General features: G+C 27.9%; 1 protein-coding gene across 1 annotated transcript; it reads left to right on the top strand.

Annotated features, from left to right (window-relative positions):
• The first annotated feature begins 6,166 nt into the window (after positions 1 to 6,166).
• LOC107445522 (RNA-binding protein MEX3B) lies at positions 6,167 to 18,628 on the top strand. Its single transcript, XM_016059936.4, has 2 exons — positions 6,167 to 7,195; positions 12,007 to 18,628. Exons 1-2 carry the CDS (start codon positions 6,952 to 6,954, stop codon positions 13,305 to 13,307), a joined length of 1,545 nt encoding a protein of 514 aa, XP_015915422.1. The 5' UTR covers positions 6,167 to 6,951; the 3' UTR covers positions 13,308 to 18,628.
• Positions 18,629 to 18,913: the final 285 nt, after the last annotated feature.

The raw sequence follows: 18,913 nt of genomic DNA, 5'->3' as shown, positions 1-18,913 counted from the left end.
TGACATAGCTGCTGAAAATAATAATTTCCGAGAGAGAGTTTTTTCAGAAGGTATAAATGTTATTTTTTTTTCTCCTTTGATATCATTTCCGAATCGAAATATTGAATAACTATAAAAACAAGTTAAATTAGTTTTGTAATGAGATAAACTGATTGGAGAATCCTGTCAATTGATCTTTCTCACCACCTAGTGATCCCTAATGCGCATGCGTGGAAGATGCTGGGACATTTCGGGAGTAAGTTAGGAGTAATGCTAAGGCCGTTGGCCCCATGCGGATATTGATTGTCGTAGATATACTAGTTACCCCCTAAAGTTGGGTGACCCCTAAAAGATATGCCAATTTTTTCTTCTTAACTAAATATAGTACTGTGCTTTCGACCAATCTCTGACCATTGAGAAAATTCAGAACTTTATTTCCGAAAAATAAAAGCATAACGGTCCCCAAGTTCATTGAACGCTGTTTGTACCCTTAATGGTGAAGTTTTCAAGGTTATTAAAGGTGAATGAGAAAGTTAATGATCATTCATCATTTCGAAAACAGTAAAAATACAATAATTCTATTAAAAAGAATTTTGTCAGTTTTTTTAGAGTTAGGAAACATTTTGAAAAATAATTTTTTTTTTAAATTCCCCATGTCAGCATTTACCTCTGATATATTATTACATACACAACAAAATCTTAATCTATTTTCAATTTATACTTTTTTAAAAGAGCAACTCTTTCATCCACTAACACTATGAAAAGGAATTAATAGCAAAATAATTGATAAAGGCGCAATAGCTGATTCGCGCCCTCCGAACAAAACTTATGGAGTCAACCTGCAGCATAATCTTTACAAATTCAAATTTGTCTTCGAACTCAGCACAGTATGACAAGATATCATTATTGTTGAAATTATGGGCAATTTAGCACATATATAATAAAATTATACATCAGAAATTCTTGTAGTTAAAACCTATAAAAATTTTATTTGAATTTTAAACTATAATATTTAAAAAAAAAAGAAATGAAATAGATTCCTATGCAATCTGAACCCTAATAACTAAAAGATTTTGAGAGACAAATGAAAAAAAAGCATGTTTTAATACACACTATAACAAAAACAAAAGATTTAATTAAAATTCAATCACTTTTAACAGATAAAAAGTACATATAGTTTCAGCACGTGTTTTAATGTTATATTATGACTTTCATTCCTTTTCGTGTAACAAAATCTTTAAAAAAAACTTTTTTTACCATTTTTGATCTTGTTGCAAGATAAATTATAAAAAATACTTTTAAAAAATTACAAAAATACAGTACATTGAGAAAAACACTGTTATTTGGCGAATCCCTATTGGATTGATCAATTAAAACATCGAGCACATTTCTTATTAGCTAAAAATTATAGAATAAACTACAAAATACAATATACGGTTAAGAAAAGCGAAACAAACCCAATAATCTCAATATAAACCTTAGAAAATTTATCATCCGATTTCCAATTAGTCCAAGCAAAGAAATCTAACAATGCAACAGTAATAATTTATATTACAATGTCAATTAATAAGTTCGCTTATCCCTGTCCATAGTTTCCTATTTAATAGGAATTGCCCCTAATAGATCTAAATGCAAAGTTAATCTAAAAATTACCTTCAGCAAAATTCAAAGCTGAATCTCAAATATTAAAATTAATTTGTAACTATATATAAAAGTGGTGATTGTCATAGTAAAAAGCAGAGAATGGAAATTTTAGCACCAAATCAATTTTTAAAGGTTATAGCTAAAATCGGTAAATCTAATTCGCTTGAAGAAGCACAAAATAATAATCATAGTCATGCGCAATTACGATCTCATTTACCCACGATAAATCTGTTGCGACATTAAATAAATTGTTAAAACAAAAACACATGCCACCTAATTCGATGGTTTATTTACTTATAGAGAAATAACTTAGTTTTTTTAATATTCATGAGAAAAAAAAATGTACCATTTATTCTTAATGTGTGTGAACGTAACTACGTTTCACACAAGGAAAAAAAAAATTCTGCCGCCATTTTATTTTATCTATTTATTTATTTTTAAAGTAGTTTTTATTAGCACTGAATCACGTATAATTTTTTTTTTCAATTTTAATATCAGGACTGATTATGTTTACATCAGTACCAGGGCTGGATTACCCAATAGGTTATAGCTAAAAATGGATTTTTGAAAATAAATTTTGAAAAATTAAGAAAAACAATGATTTTTCAAAATGTTATGATTATTTTTTAGTTCTAATTTAATGAAACAAAATAAAATTTGATTTATTATTATTTATTTTCATTTTAAATATGCTTCCTAAATGAAAAGACGTATATTTGAATAAATAAAAAATATACGAGAAGAAAATTTAATCTAAGGGCCCCAAAAATTTGAATGGCCTAGGGCCCCGGGTACGCTTAATCCTGCCCCAGTACAATATGAGGGCAAACTTAACTACGTAATTTATACATTATGCATTTTAATTTCAATTTATTGGACTTTTTTTCTTATAGCCTAACTCAGTTTTTTTTTCCAGCACTTAAACAGTTTCTAGATTTTTTTTTAGTTTTGTAGTGTCAAATATATTTTCATATCAATACAATACTTAGAATGCATAGAACTAAGGTAATAACTCCTTTACAGATAACTTAAATTTGTAAATTATATATTTTAACTAAATTTTATTGATTTTTTTATAGTTGAATTAATATTTTTTTCTTGCACTGAAACAGTATGCATAACTTTTTTTCTAGTTTTAATATAAGTTACAAATATATTTACAGCAATGTTTTACTAATAACTTCTAGTCAAACTAAATAACATAAAATTTAACATTTATATACATCAATTAAATTAACACTTAATACAAAAATTATTTGGACTTTTTTTTGTAGTGTAATTGAAGCAAATTTTTTCCTTAAACTTCATGTTCAGGTCCTCATAACCTTAAAGGCCGAATAGGTCAGGAGACCCTCAATTTAAAGGTCCCGAAATTCCCAAGATTTAAGCAATTTTGCTAAAATGAAAGAAGGTAAATTTATGGAGAATACAAAAGCTTTTTTCTTCTTTTACATTTATGTAAATAGTTCGTAAAAATTATTCTATATGATATTTTCAGAAATATGAAATTTCTTAATATGGTTTTAACATTTTGAATGTTAGATTTTGCTTTTAAAGTGTTAGATTTGTTTTTGTTTTTCACAAAATCGGGAATTGCTCAGCATTCTGGCAGTTTATAATTTTTTTTAATAAATTTAATAGTTCTATGCTAGTAAGAAAGCTTTGTATCTTAAAACTTTTCAAGCAAATAGTTCTTATGTTTTCTTAAAACTCTTTTTTTTTCATGATTTAACTTTGTGTTTATATAAAAAAAAATATTCAGCAGATTAATTTCTTTTGTATACAACTAATTTTTTACCTTAAAAAAAGTTATATACAAATTTTTTTTTTCCTGACTCTAATTTAGGTATCAGTTGGTTTAAAAATTCTGGAAATTAAACAGGATGAGCCCATTCTCCAAGCATGTCCAGCAAATTTAAAACGGCTTGCTTTCAATAAACTTCGTGAATAAAATTATTCTGGAGAGTTCTTAGAATCATCGTTCATTTTTTATTTGTACACACTTCATAAAAGAAGAGATTTTCTATAAATGTCCACTCTAAGCAATATAACTTTATTAGTCAATAATTATTTTATTTTATTTGATATCAGTAGTTATCTTGTTAAATTATATGTAAACATAATTTTAAAAATTTCACATGTATTTATTTATTTTTTCTTTTTAAGAAGAAGACAGCCTACAGACTTTTGATTGCGTTTCTCTTTGCTTCACGTTTTTTTTCTTTTGGTCTCACAAACACTTACATCCCTCACGTGACCACAGTGTAATGAACCAAGAACAAACTTTAAATAATTGGGCCCTATATCTTCACAATTCATCAGTCTGCAATAGAATAACACCCGACTGATTGGCATCGTATCATAAAGCGAAGATCATTCTACATACATGATACAAATTGCCCCGAGGAAGAATGAAAAAAAAAAATTCCCGCCATCGATGGAGAATAATAGGCTGTTTTTCTTCCACGAGGAACAAGTTTCCGATTGCCATGCATGGCTGAGAAGAGAAATCGGAGAAAGTGCAACAACTGTTCCAGAACCATGGCCGCCACGCAATTGAAGAATCTTCTTTTTCTTCATCTTCACCTTGAAAGGGAAGGTGAATGTCAAGTAATGCCTGGGATGATAGAGAGCAATGGAAGATGGAGGTCACCAGTCCAAAGTGCGGATTCGAATTCCTGACCCACAGAAGCTTCACGCTTCCTTTCATTCTCTTGGCATGCAACACGTGTGGCATGATTGTCACTTTCCCCCCCTTTTTGTTTGATCAGTATTATAACATTCAGATGGCCTTCCAAGGCTTTGTTTGAATGAAGTTGTTGAAGTCAAGAGAAAAATACTCCTGAGTCCGGATAATCGTCGCAATCCAGAGATGTCGAATTCCGGGTAATCGCCTTCCAGGTTTAAAATGGTATCGTTCATTTAACCTAGAAACATCTTTAATAGTTCCGGAAGAATAATTGAAACTTTAAAAAATTTCATATATTCGAGTAAAAGCTAAAATAAAAATAATTCAGATTAAAATCAGAGACTTTCTACATTTTGTATAGATTGCTTAAGTACTGAATAGCATTTAGCGAGCGAAGTTCTAAGTTCAAAATACTACTTAAGGAGACCTACTGTGTAGGAAACTTTTCCTGGCAAATTCTTGGTATTTTAAAGTTTAGAAAAAAAAGGGTTCAGGTAAGCCTAGAGTAATCGATGAACTTTCAAATGCTGAAAAAATGTTTCTAAAACATCAAAATTCATACAAATTTCGGCAGGATAACATTTCCACTGCGTAATCCTGTCACAATTTGTTTACATTTTCATGTTCTGAATTTTTTTTATTCGGCAATTGAAACTTCTTGGCTTGCTCGAACTTTATCTACACATTCTCTTTTTTTATATATTTTAAGTTTTAAATTACTTAAGTAGCTGAAAGAGAATTTGCCTCGAAGGAGTTCTCGTGCGAGATAGCGTCCTCCATTTCTCAATTGCTCAAGATATTTTGTTTCACTTATCATAATTCATAAGCGGAGTTTATTAATTTAAATGCTTTATTGAGATTTAAATGATCGATTTCAGATAATTATTGATTGTATTGAGAAAAAAAATACAACGAATTTAGAATAATTGCCCTTCTAATTTTAAATTGAATAATTCATTCCAACATGAAACGTTTATTAATTAACAATTTCGGAAATACTTGTTTTAAAGAATTTAATTTAGTAAAGGCTGGGGAGAAAATAATTCCGATGAAAATGAGAAGCTCTATTTTAACATTTTGTACTATTACATCACTTTAAAAGAGCATTTTGCCCTAAAAGTACTAACTATTAAGTTCAAAACACTATCGAAATGCTTAAGATTGTTTCAGTTTCATCGCATCGTAATTTAGGTGCAAAATTTATTAAGTTTGACACTTCATTTTTTTAAATAAAAAAACTATGTCACAAAGAATATTTATATAAATGGGAAAAATAAAGATGGGGAAAAGTTGAACTCATCTTAATGCCGAGAGGGTTAAAACAACAAGTAATATTATTCTTAATTGTAATTTAAGAATTAAGATAGTGAGATGATAGATAGAACTTTAAAGGCATTTGAATTTTATAAATTTTGAGAGAATTACGTATTTTGATATGAGAAATATATTAAAAAATGCTTGAAAAAATTTAAATGAAAGTTTTGCTATTAATCTAGTATTATGACCTACCTCATAGCAAGGGACGTTTTCAAATATCTTAATCAAATTGTCTAAAAGGTAAATAACTAACAACAAAAAGTTGTCATCTTTCATCGATTCTAAAGCAACATTAAGAAGTTTGCGGAAGTATGACAATAGGTTTAAACTCATTCAACCTCACAAATTACTTCGTGACAGTTTTGTGATTTCGAATATTTCAATGATAAAATAATAAAAACTCTGCATTGCAAAGCTATTTTAATACCAATACCAAAAAGTGTCTTGATCGACCTTTTTAAAAATATATCTAAAAGTGAAAAAAAAAGCGATATTTTGTGCAAACGGTTTGTTTTTTAAAATCGTTTTCTCATTTGGAGAAAAAAAACGCCTGCAGAAAAACCTAGTGGAGCGACTTTCAATTGTTTGCACTTTTGAAATGGTGTTAAGAAAACTATTATAGCCTTTAATTATCACGATAAATAAAATTCAATTGATTAATTACCTTAATTAAATTGATATGCACTTGGTTAGTTGATAGCAAATAAAAAAATTGATCGTTCTATATTTCATTACACGAATATATATTTAAAGAAATTCTGAGAAGAGCAAGAAGAGAAAAAAGTGGACTCCAATTTGGAGATAAAAAAGGAAGAAAATCTGAGCGAGAGAGCGTTCACATCTCGCTGCTCCTTTCAATACCGGAATTCAAGGTCACTTTGCACTGCGCATTTCAAGATCAAAACTAAAAAGAAAGGAGAAATTTTCAAGGGATGCTAACGTACGATTCGCGCAGACGCGGATGTTGTTCAGACGAACTCAGCACAAAGGAACTTGGGAATAGAGTGTCAATCAAATTATAACCCTGCCTTATTCGAGTCTCAACAACCAATCAGATTCAAACTTTGTACCCCGCTTTTCAGAGAGCCCATGTCCGCAGCGGCGCCAAACCCTTCAGTGACGTCATAGTCTTGTCAGGGGAGAGTAGTTTTGGAAAGGAGTAATCCTTTGAAAGTCGGTGCAGGAATAGAATGTGTGTTGAGTATGTTCTTTGACATTGTGTCACGAAGGTAGCAAATTGAGAACATCTCGGAATTCTTAAAACATTTACAGTGCGTTTTCAATACTCTATAATATTGCAGTAGCTTTGAAATTTATTCGAGATGCCGGCAAGTCTTATAAATGATTTGGAATCGAATGTCGGCGGGAATATTTTGGATGATCCTAGAACATTTGCATTAGCTGTCGGACTTCATTCGTTTCTTACAATGAACGATACTGAATCAGGGTATAGTTCTGCTGGTGGAGGATACGAAAATGAAAGTCGTAATAAGAAAAGCCAAAATACAACAGAGTGTGTACCGGTACCAAGTTCAGAACATGTTGCTGAGATAGTTGGAAGGCAAGGTATGTCACCATTTTCATGTGTTAAAAAATCTGTGGAACTCCACATTCTTTTATTCTAAAAATCAAATTTTCGTTTTTTCCTTTTGTTTTTCCTAAAATTCTCATATTTATGTTTTAAGTTATCATTTATAGGTGACTTTTGCCTAAAGACTATCTTTGGAGCTAAATATTAAATTAAAACACAGCAATAGTTTCTCAGATTATTTGTAATTAAATCGTAAAATTGTGACATCTGCATCATATTGATTAATTGTGTGATTTTTATATTAGATTTGTGAAAGGTTGGAATTTTTAATAAAATAGGAAAAATAAGATTAAAATTTTTGAATTTATATCATTAAGTATGTTACATACTAGACATAGACGAAATTTCAGAAATCTTAATTAGATAATCTAATTTATTTAACAAATTCATTATGTAAGTCAATTAATTCATTGCTCATATATTCAGTGTCCAATTAATAAAATTAGTTATATCATTTTTGGTCATTCATAATTATATCTACCTTTCCAGTTGTTATGAAAATTGCCAGAATCATTTGATCTGCAAACGAAAGTTACATAACGTTTTAATGTAACATAACATTTAGATAAACTTAATTATATTTACTTTTGTTAATTGTGATAGAATTTCATCCATTGTCTATGCCTAATTGTTGCATTTTTAAATTAATAAAAAGGAATGTTCTTCTAAAAAAATTAAAATGATCTATTTGATATGGGCAATATTTTTTAAGATTGATTAATATAGCCCAAATGTGTCTTTACTGCACTTGAGTGTTACTTAATTTCACTAAGTCTAAAGAATAGTTATAGAATATTAATTAGAATATTTTTTTCGTTGTTTAGTTTCCTTTGTAATATGAAAATTTTATTTTGTTAATTATGCTAATAATTTTAAAAAGGTTATAGATTTATGTTTTTGTTTTTACATTTGGCTTTCTCTTTAATTATCTCTTTAATGTCTTTTAGCTCTCAGAAAAACCTAGACAGGGGTCTGTCTAGGTTTTTTCTGAGAGTGAGTGTTTTTTCCTATTTTGTGAAAATTTAGACATAATTTGTGAAAAATTAAAATTATGTTCAAATATGGATTTATCGTTTCTTAAGGGATACAGAAATAAAATTATAAGAAAAAGTATTTTGTGAAACTACCGTTTTTCCAAAAGATACCACTAAACAATAAATTTGGCCTCCACAGACCACTGCATGGTTCATTTTTTTAAACTTTTTTATTACTCATGTAATGCTTAATATCCAGAATATTTTCTACAGTTACATAACTTCTGAGTGAAAGTTGTAATTTTTAACTTCATTACTCACATATCTATGTTTAAAATTTGTGATTTATGAATTTATTTAAATATTAAAACTTTTTGCTATGGGGCATATCTGGTTTTTGTCTTTGCAGGCATAGAGAAGTTACTATGAGTAATTACTAATCAAAACATTAAATTCTTTATTTCATTTAGTCTAATTTTCTACAGAGGTTATAATTCTTTGACGATACTTTATTTCTCTTTTACTGTTAAAAAGTTTACATTGTTTTTTATATTTTTTCAAATTGTTATCTTACGATAAATCAAATTGATAATTAATATGCTGGGAAATCTTTTGTGAGTTTATTAATCAATTAATAAACATAATAATGTTGTTAATATTTATTTAATGAAAAAGAAAATGACAGTTTGTATCCTAACAAAGAATATTAGCTTTTATGATTTCATTTTTACTTTTTATATTTTTCGGAACTGATCTAAAAGATAGCTATACTTTTTTATGATATCATGATAAGTTGTAGTTGACAGAAATAAACAAAAGTAGTTATATATTAATTATCGATACGCAGTGAGTTAAATTTATTAGAATTTTTTATTAGTGTTTTCTATTCCGAAATTTTTTATTCATATAAAGTTTATTACTAAATCTCTAAAGCTTAATTTAGAATAATGCGTACACTAATATATTTTTCTACCACGAACTTTTTGCTAACTTTACTCATTTAGAGAAACCTTCATTCTTTTTGTTCAATGTTTTCCATATAAAAAGAAATTTGCAAACCTTGCTTTTGAAATGTTAGAGTAATGGAAATTTAGTGATTGAAAAATCACTCTAGAATTTCATTTAGTTTTCCCAAACAATCGTAGACAAATGTAAAAAAATTGATATAGAAGTACACAATATTTTAGGGTATTTAATGATTGTACTTTTAGGTTATGTGGCTTTTATAATCTCAATTTTATTATTAGTTTGATATTGTTACACCTAAATCTCTTAAATGACGCATTCGATTTATCACCTCATGGCATATTTAATTCCCAAAGATTTTATATTATTTCACTGGTTTCGTTAATCGCTTTTTTGAGTTATTTTTACCGATATCTCAATGTTTTTTGAAATTCTAGTTAACTTTTTTTCAGTATGATTTTATTTTGTCATGAAGATACAAGTTTTTCAGTCCGTGTGGATATTGAGAATTTTAAAATTGATTTATAAAGAGCATAAATGTCTAAATTTAATTATTTTTCTAAGAATTGTATATAAATATAAACAATTTTATATTATTTTGGATACTTTTTTCAGTGACTTAGCGGCAATTAACGCTATGATTTTTTTGACCACTAGTAGCATTGAGCCTTTTATTTACTCATTGCAACTTTTGGAATTATTACTGACTATGAATAAAAGTGGTCAAAATTTCCTTGTGTTACTCCGTAGTCAGTATTTTCCAACATTGTTGAAAATTGTCCCCATGGCTGAAAGCTTTTTAGTATTCATCATAAAAAAAATATCCCTGTTTTACCCTGAAGTTAATATATTAAAAAAAAAAAAGTGTCGGAACTCTCTTATCAATATGGCAGAGATTATGTGATAATTTTTTCCTGATTCGCAACACCTCAATTTTTGCATGATTATGATATTGATATGCCTTGAGCAATATATGCATGAAGTAAAAATATAACTTTGTGAAGTAATTAAAATCTTTTTGTTAATTTAAAGGAAATATATGTATTAAATTTGTGAGGGAGTGCATTTTATCTTGTATCTGAAGAAGCAATTAATCTTAGATTGCTTTTATCATCACAGTTTATTTGTGTTTTTTCTTTTTATTTTCAATCAAAAACGGATTCATTTGCATAAAATCTTTTTTTGATTGTGCTAACCCTGTAAGTTACTGATTTGCAGGTATAAGTTATCTTACTCATTATCTGCATAATTATCTCTTTATGTCTATATTTTGTTAATAAACAAAATTTAAGATAAATATGTTTTACAGTCATGTTATTACTCATACTGATTCGAATCAACATAGTTTCAAATTTAATTTCAATAATTTTTAACTTCTCTTTTAACTTTAACTTCTTTTGTTAACTTCTGAGATTTTTACCCTAGCACGACTGAAGAAAAAAATATTTAATACTCTTTCACAAATTAGTTTAAAAATTTCTTTGGTAGACTCTCAGCAATTTTGTCAGATACTAAAACGGCATGATGATTCAGTTCTAAAGATATTAGCCAGAATGAAATTTTGCTTGTCACTATTTTGCACTCTTAAAAATTGTAAACAATTTCTCTTAAAAATTGTAAACAATTTTTAAATGTTATATGTAGTATAAGGAACTTTATGTAGACCGAAATTATAAAAGAATACAGATAAAGTATGTAATCAGAACATATTTATTGAAATAATAATTATGTTAAATCAAAGTAATATTTTCAGGTTTCAATGTTTCTAAAAGTAACAGTTTCATAAATTAACTTTGGTTGACTCCACATTTTTTATTCAAAATTAAAGAAAAGTGCAGTTGCTTCATAGCAAAACACTTCACTTCACTGAGACACAATAAACTAAGCATAGTTTAGTTTTAAACTCAATTTTTTAGAATGCAACTTATTCACCAGTCTTAACTACAGTACAGAACCCGTTATCCGGAAATCAGAAAACCGGAAAACCAAAAAACCGGAACGAAATTAGATAAATTTTACCGCCATTTAAAAAAAAAAAAATTTCCCTCATAAGATTTTAGGATTTTTTTTTCTTTTTTTAAAGATGTTTACCTTACCATCATTTTGGAAATAATCATTAGTGTATTACTCCATCGTTTTTTCTTCTTTTTAAGATTATTTCCACAAAAAAAATTTTTTTTAGTTGGGTTTAACGATAAAAATAACGGCTTTTTGTAGCGATTCAGAAAACCTTTTAAATTGATTTCTTGTATCAAATTTAATATAAATTTGTTTTGGGTGAATTTTAAGCCAAATAATCATGTATTAAAAGAAATTTAGCATGCAAGTTCGAACAAAATATTGTAATTTTCTTAAACTTTTTTTTTAAATAATATCGTTTTATCACTTATATTTAAAATTTTTGTTTCTCAATACAGGATTTGTAGCATTGAGAGATTTTATAAATTTTATTTAAAAAATAGTTATTAATATTTTTTTAGCTTTTATTCTTTAGATTTCAGTTTTTCTTTGCAGTTTAAGTGATAATAATAAATAGACTTTCCTTCTGTTTATCTGTCCTTTGTTAATCTTGTGTAGAGCTTTTCCTCCCTCATCAAAATTTTCCTAATTTTATATTAATTAAAATGAATTAAACAAATCCATAATTTTTTTGGTTAAATCACTTTCTTTAACTGGAAAAACAATATTTAGGTATTTAAAAAAAAAATCAATTATTTAATCAGATTTATTTGCTTGCTCTTACTTCATAATTAAGGTGACTAATCATTTTTACTATTGAATTGGAATGAATTAATCATGACTTTTATTATAATGTTTTTACTTAAGGGTTAAATTTTACTCTTTAGGTTGCAAAATCAAAGCATTGAGAGCTAAAACCAACACATACATCAAAACACCTGTGAGAGGAGAAGAGCCAGTGTTCGTTGTTACAGGACGTAAAGAAGATGTTAGTGCTGCTAAGAGAGAAATTCTCTCTGCAGCTGAACATTTCAGCCAAATAAGAGCTCAGCGTAAAAATAACATGAATGGTTCTCTTGCACCTGGTCCAAATTCCAGTATTCCAGGCCAAACTACCATACAAGTGAGAGTACCTTATAGAGTTGTAGGTCTTGTTGTTGGTCCCAAAGGTGCAACTATTAAAAGAATTCAACAGCAAACCAACACTTACATTGTTACTCCTAGCCGTGAAAAAGAACCAGTTTTTGAAGTCACTGGCTTGCCAGATAATGTGGAAACAGCTCGGAAGGAGATAGAAGCTCATATTGCTATGCGAACTGGAGGATTGCCGGATTCTTCTGCTAGCAGTGGTGGTTCTGGTAATAACTCCAATTCTGAAGATGATGATTTCCATGTAAATGGCATTGAAAGAGGATTTACGACACCAACCGTTGCAACATCGAACTATGTTAACTCCATGTATAAATCTGAATTTGGTAATGGAAGCTCACCCATCTCTCGTGACAGCAATAGCAGTTTGACTCCACGTTCACAAGATATTTTCACTTTTCCACCCCATCCAGATGGAGATTCTCCAAAAATAACAGATATTTATACCGGTTTTACTAATGCTTTTTCAAACGGTTTTAGTCTCTATGATGACGAAGGTGTTGGGGGATCTCCAACATTTGAACAAGCCGTTTTTCCTAATACAAGCAGTGTTTGGTCAGATTTTGGTCCCGTCAGAAGTACTGTGTCTCCACTTTTTGAAAGCACTGTTACTTCTACAACTTCATCAAATGCTCCTCGTCGGAGTAATAGTTTAGGAAGTTCTGACTCGGGAATTTCCGACCCTCTGCTACTCGATCATCCACCTGCAAGACGAATTCGAAGTGATCCACTTGTAGACACTCTAGTAAATTTTCCATCTATCACAGCAGCAACTACAGTATCAACTATTGCCAATTGTTTTACTGTTACGACTTGCAGCGGAGCTTCTCCGAGTTCTGATATCAGTCCAACCGATTCTTTGAAAAAGCCCAAAAGAGACTGCGCTGTTTGCTTTGAAAGCGAAGTGGTAGCTGCTTTAGTTCCTTGCGGACATAATATGTTTTGCATGGAATGTGCCAATCGTATTTGTGAAAAAGCTGAACCTGAATGCCCCATTTGCCGGCAGCATGCTCTTCAAGCCATCCGTATCTACTCGTAAGCTGTATAGATCCGAGATAATTGATATCCACGGTTTCTGACCAATTGCAGCTTGGCTGATTATTTCAGTTAATAGGAAGAAGAAATTCAACAAAAGAACTTCAGGCTAGGCCTAATAACTGCGTGAAGAAAACCAATAATATGACATTTAATTCCAAACTTTAATTTACCTTTCTGTCCTCGCCCACCGATGTCTCCTTTGCTTGAAAAAGTGGCTGGAAAACCTTTTAAAAAGTTAAATGATAGAGTAACTGCTCAGTCTGTTTTGATGATGTGAAATAGTATTAAAATATAAATATTTTATTCTTTCACCTGAAATTTCTATTTAGATGTTGACATGCTGGCACATGGCCAGTTTATTGGGGAAAAAACTGTACAGAATTTAATTATAATTTCGTTATATAACCGCACACTTTGTTCTGTCTCTATATAAATATATGTTTAGTATTGAAATGTTTTTTTTTTTAGATATTTCTATGTATACATAAATATAAAATATATATTGATTAGCAATTACTAATGTTTACTCTAAATAACATATTCAATTTGTGATTTGTGTGATATGCTCTTATTGTTCTTCAATTATAAAAATATTCCTATTTTTAATGTTTTAGTATTTTAAATGAAACCTGAAAACTTAATTTTTATGCACTTTGTTTTATGTGGTATTACTTCGATTAGAAATGACGTATTATGTCATGTCTTTTAACTTTTGTATCACATTTGCTATAGTTTAATTATGTTGTTTGTAGACTTTCTATTTTTGTTAATGTCTTCCAGTTGTTTAGCATAAAGAGCTTGTCTTTCTATTATTTATATTATGTTATGATTTATTTAAAAAAAATTATTTGCTTTGTGAATATGATCTCTTTGTGGTTTAAATTATGTGCTAGTATATATATATCTTTCTGTAGGAAATGTCTTAATATGTATAACATAAGGTGCTTTGAGGACATGCTTGCGGTTATGACCAAACCCACAATGAAATACCAAGCCTTTTAAATTAAGGCCTCTATATTGCAATGTAGTTAAACACAGTGATAGAAGAAAATAATATTTTTGTTACTTGTGGGCTTCTTAGTTAGTGTGGATTCAAAGAAATCCATATGTCTCGTGCGAAAGAATCTAAATGCTTGTACGTAAATAATTCTGAAAGCAATTTAAAACTAATACTTTTCTTGCTCATTTGAAATTGATATTTAATGCAAATATTAACTTTAATAATATTTAATACCAATATTAACTTAAAATTTTGTAGGTTTTTTTTCTTATCTTCATTTTTGTTCCAAAGTTTTTGAGTATTTCATTTTAAAACCAGCTTTCTATTATTTTATAAATAAAAATATACATCTTTTCACTATGTCTTTCAATTTGTTATGTAATGAATATGATAAATTTTTTAATTGCCATTTGCAATTATTTTAAAATAGTTTTCATTGTTAAAGATTAAAAGTATATTTTGAATGAAAAAATTTGACAACTAGGGCTATATTTTTTTAAATTGGAACTAAAGAGATTTTTTTAATCAATATTAAATAACATATATTATATGTTTTGATTTTTAAAAAATATTATATGACAAAGATAAATATTCAAGTGTAAAAAACAAAATTGTTTACTTGTGTGGGGATTTAATTTTTGTCTGTGTCAACCTTCATCTATCAAAAGGTACCTGAAAATAGAATCGAGTTAACATGTCTTATATACTAGCGATTGCCACACTTGTAGGACTCAAAAAACTGAAAAATGTCATTTAAATAGTATGAGCTGGTTATAAAATCAAATACCAAAAATATGATTTTGTGTGAAATGTATTAATTGATAACTTTTATATAATTAAGCTCAATTTTTTGTTTTATCTTTTAGTGATTTTCTAGAGTATTGTAGGTTAAATTTTAAGTAAGAAGTGGCTTTATTTAATAGTTTTAGGTCATCAGTGTGATTGTTTTGGTCATAGTCTTGTGAGCTGTAGCAGAAAGGGCAACATTTTACTTAATTCTTTCATGTGTTGTATATTTATCCTTTAGCTGTTGTGAACATCCCATTGTGATTTACTGATATCCATTATGAGCAATCATTTTTGAAATATGGCATATTCTTCACGCTATCGCTTGTGACTGTAATTTGAGCTGGTTGCTGGCTGTTTTATATCAGAAAAAGTATTGTATTAGGACTGCGCTAGATTAATATTTTGAATTGGAGAGTGTTAAGATAATGCATGAATAAAATGATATAGTTGTTATTGCTTAAGAATTGTTATAGATTATAGAGGCATTCATGTTTACATGAATTTTGGATTGAAGCAAATACATTGCTCACTTGATTGTAGGCTTGTAACAGTCGATTAAAATTAACAAGTAATCCGTGTGACCAAATGTTGTATGAAAAAAATTTAGCTGTTGCTTATAATGTTTTTAACTTTGACAAGTTAATGCAAAATAATAATATTTTCTATTCATATTTAAAAGTAGGAAACTGGTTTTAAAAAAAATAAAAATTCAGTTTAAACAAGAACATAGTGGAGTACTACTTTAAATGCTCAAGTTATTTCCATTCAAGATATATTAGTAAATTAAAAATTTAATTTAAATGAAAGTTGTGAATGAAACGTTATTTATTGAATTTGTAAATAGGAAAAATGATAGTGGTTTCAGTATTTAGATAAATTTTAAATATATATTGAGAGATATCACTTTTTTATGTTTAAATATTTATTTTATTGTGGAATATATTGAACTCCACTATGTTTGTTCTCATTTGCTAATTACTAAGGCCATTATTACATCTAATCATATAATTTGAGTTACTAATTATTAGTGATAAAAAAATTTCTTTCAAATGTGTCTTGTACTTGTTGGTTATCTTATTTTATATTTATTTTATTGTAACATGTAATTATGCCGATTGGAGCTTTTTTTCTCATTCTCTTCCTCTCTTTCAAAAACTTATATGTCATCAATTTGACATTCAATTAATCATTTTAAAATAAAAAACTGATGATTGGTGAGCTAAAGCGAGGATTTGTGACTTTGAACATGTTAAAATATATCTCGCATGTGTAACCTTTCTTTCAAAGTAATTTCTAATGTAGTTTTTACTATCTATTATTCATACATTTTTATTCTTATAAATCTTATAACAACGAGAATATAACTTACTCTGACTCAGAGAATATTTTTAAAATAAGTCTCTCTACTTGTCTTTATGAGAAAAAAATAAATAAAAGGACATTGACTAGACCACTGAAAGACATATTTTTTGCTTGTGAACCTTTCAATAGTAGGTTTTTAACACACAAGTGTTTTTAATAAAAAATAAAAATGCAACAAATAATTCATTCATACTTGCCACCTATTTCACCCGTAATTTTCCAATGTGAACTTGTTATCCAAAAGCAACTTTGATTACTCCATTGTAATGTACTCTCAATATTTTATACTTGTACAGTTAATGGATAAGCTGTATTGCATTTTATTTCGTTATTTGATATGAAAGTCAACAGTAACAAACCAAGATTATGATGCTTGTCTAAATGAAAGACCCACAAATCTTGTTTCATGATAGAAATGTGGGTCCTTGGAGAACAACATATTTCTTTTGATCTTAGTGATTTAAGGGGCGGAAGATAATTTTATATTATCGTGATGTTGCTTTAAAAATTGAAAAGATAACACCTTTTTCTTTGGCTACCTTAAGGGTGACAGTATTAAATGTGAGTTTTCATGAAGATATACATTAAAATCCAAATTGATTAATTTGATGTTCTGCTTTAAAAAAAATTAGTGGGTCAATTCTTTGAACAAATGTATGCACTTGATTATTTTTTAAGCACAATTCTAAATGTACTATCACAAAGTATTATAATATTCTTGTAAAAGTTTCTCAGTGATTTTAATTTTTTATATTTGTTAATGCTAAAACAATTCACAAAGTGTTTTTTGTCTCATCTTCAAATCATAATAATCAAATGGCATGAATACTTCGTATTTTAAAGCTCAAATAGGTTATAGTTTCATTTTTATGATATAGTTTTTATTTATTTTCTGTCATTTTAAGGTAAATTTAATAAAATATAGAAATGGTACTATTTTCAAGCCTGCAATTATTTTTTACAGTTTTAATAAACCATTTTAATTACATATTACAGTAAGTCCTACAGGATTTTGTTTTGCACTATGCAATATCTTGTGTCAAGGATTTACATTCATTAAGCAATAATCTATGATAAAACGTGCATTTAGTGGCTTATTATGGCCCTTTTATCATCAATATTTCAAAAATTGTGTATTAGATCTTTTGAATAGTTATCAGGTAAAGAATAATACATTTTAAATTCTATTTCTGTTTCAATTGAAATTGTTTTTCAAATTAAGTAGTTGTACTTAAACATTTAATGTGCACTGAGTAATGTTTTATTTATTTGTTCATTTATTTTATATTGTTATGGAATTCTCAGAGCTTGAGGATTTGTGATGTTGTTATTTTTTGTTATGAATATTTATAAGAAAAATCAGTTCTGATTAAGACTGTATAAAAGAAACATTATTCTATGACATTAATTTTTTTTTTATTATAAAGTATATTTTAGCTAATGATACAAAGTTATTGTATCAATGTTTTGCATTTTTATTTTATATATAATAAATATAAAGGTTATAATTTGATATTTAGCTTTTGTTTGTATATAAGCATATATATATATATTTATTTATATAGTAAGAAAGTTACTTTCATTTATAATTTACAGTAGTTGGGAATTAAAAAATTTTTTATTTTAATATTTCCTTTGAAAAACTTAAGTATTTTGGTTATTTAGAGCTCCTTTTTTTTAAATGCTTTATCTATAAATGCACAGTTAAATTTCATTTTATGTGAAATTTAAACGCTTTTGCTGGTAATCACACCATTTAAAACATTTCAATTTGTTCATCTTTGTAAAATCATAACTATGCACTGTTAACCTATTCAAATGATTATTATAATAATGACCAATAATTCTTTATTATTTTTTCAAATTATAGTTTTGCATAAAAATGTAATATGTTGTTATGAAAGTTTATAGATTGTGTATAGCCATCATTCCACTCAAGTTAAATGTGTATATATTACATATATATATATGAATATAAAAGCTCAACTTTGTTGCATAAAATTAGAAAATGTGTGATTGTTTTCCCCCTTGTCGAAAGTCCCCCTTCCCCTGACACTAAAATGCAGAGTTCCATGCTATACTATCCCCTATATATTTTATTATTCAAATTTTAAATATCCCTGAACAAATGTATTTTGAAGTTCAAAATAAATTATACATCTTGGTGTGAATTGCTTCATTTTATTTCTTAAATTTTGTATGTTTTTTTCTTATCTCTATTTAAGAATTTTTTTAAAATTAGCTTTAAAAAAAAGACTTTTATGTTAAGATAAAAAGTATTTATTTAACTTGAAAAATTTTAGACTGGAATTTATAATCAACAAAGCAAATTGTAATTTTAAAACAACATTGCTTCGCTTTTAATTAATGAAATATAATTTTATTATAATAATAATTAGAGTTAAAACCAGAACCAGGTTATATTAACCAGAGTTAATTATAACCTTTTCTTTTTT

The sequence above is a fragment of the Parasteatoda tepidariorum genome, chromosome 7 (assembly GCF_982258835.1).
Source record: "Parasteatoda tepidariorum strain Cologne lab strain chromosome 7, Ptep-v5.0, whole genome shotgun sequence".
NCBI classification, from domain to species: domain Eukaryota; kingdom Metazoa; phylum Arthropoda; class Arachnida; order Araneae; family Theridiidae; genus Parasteatoda; species Parasteatoda tepidariorum.
The sequence above is the reverse complement of the archived record's forward strand: the minus strand, read 5'-3'. Positions and strand labels throughout refer to the sequence as shown.

Coding starts and splice junctions, on each gene's coding strand:
- LOC107445522 (XM_016059936.4), top strand. CDS start 6,952: ATGCCGGCAAGTCTTATAAATGATTTGGAATCGAATGTCGGCGGGAAT. Junction 7,196..12,006: donor TGAGATAGTTGGAAGGCAAG/GTATGTCACCAT, acceptor TTTACTCTTTAG/GTTGCAAAATCAAAGCATTG.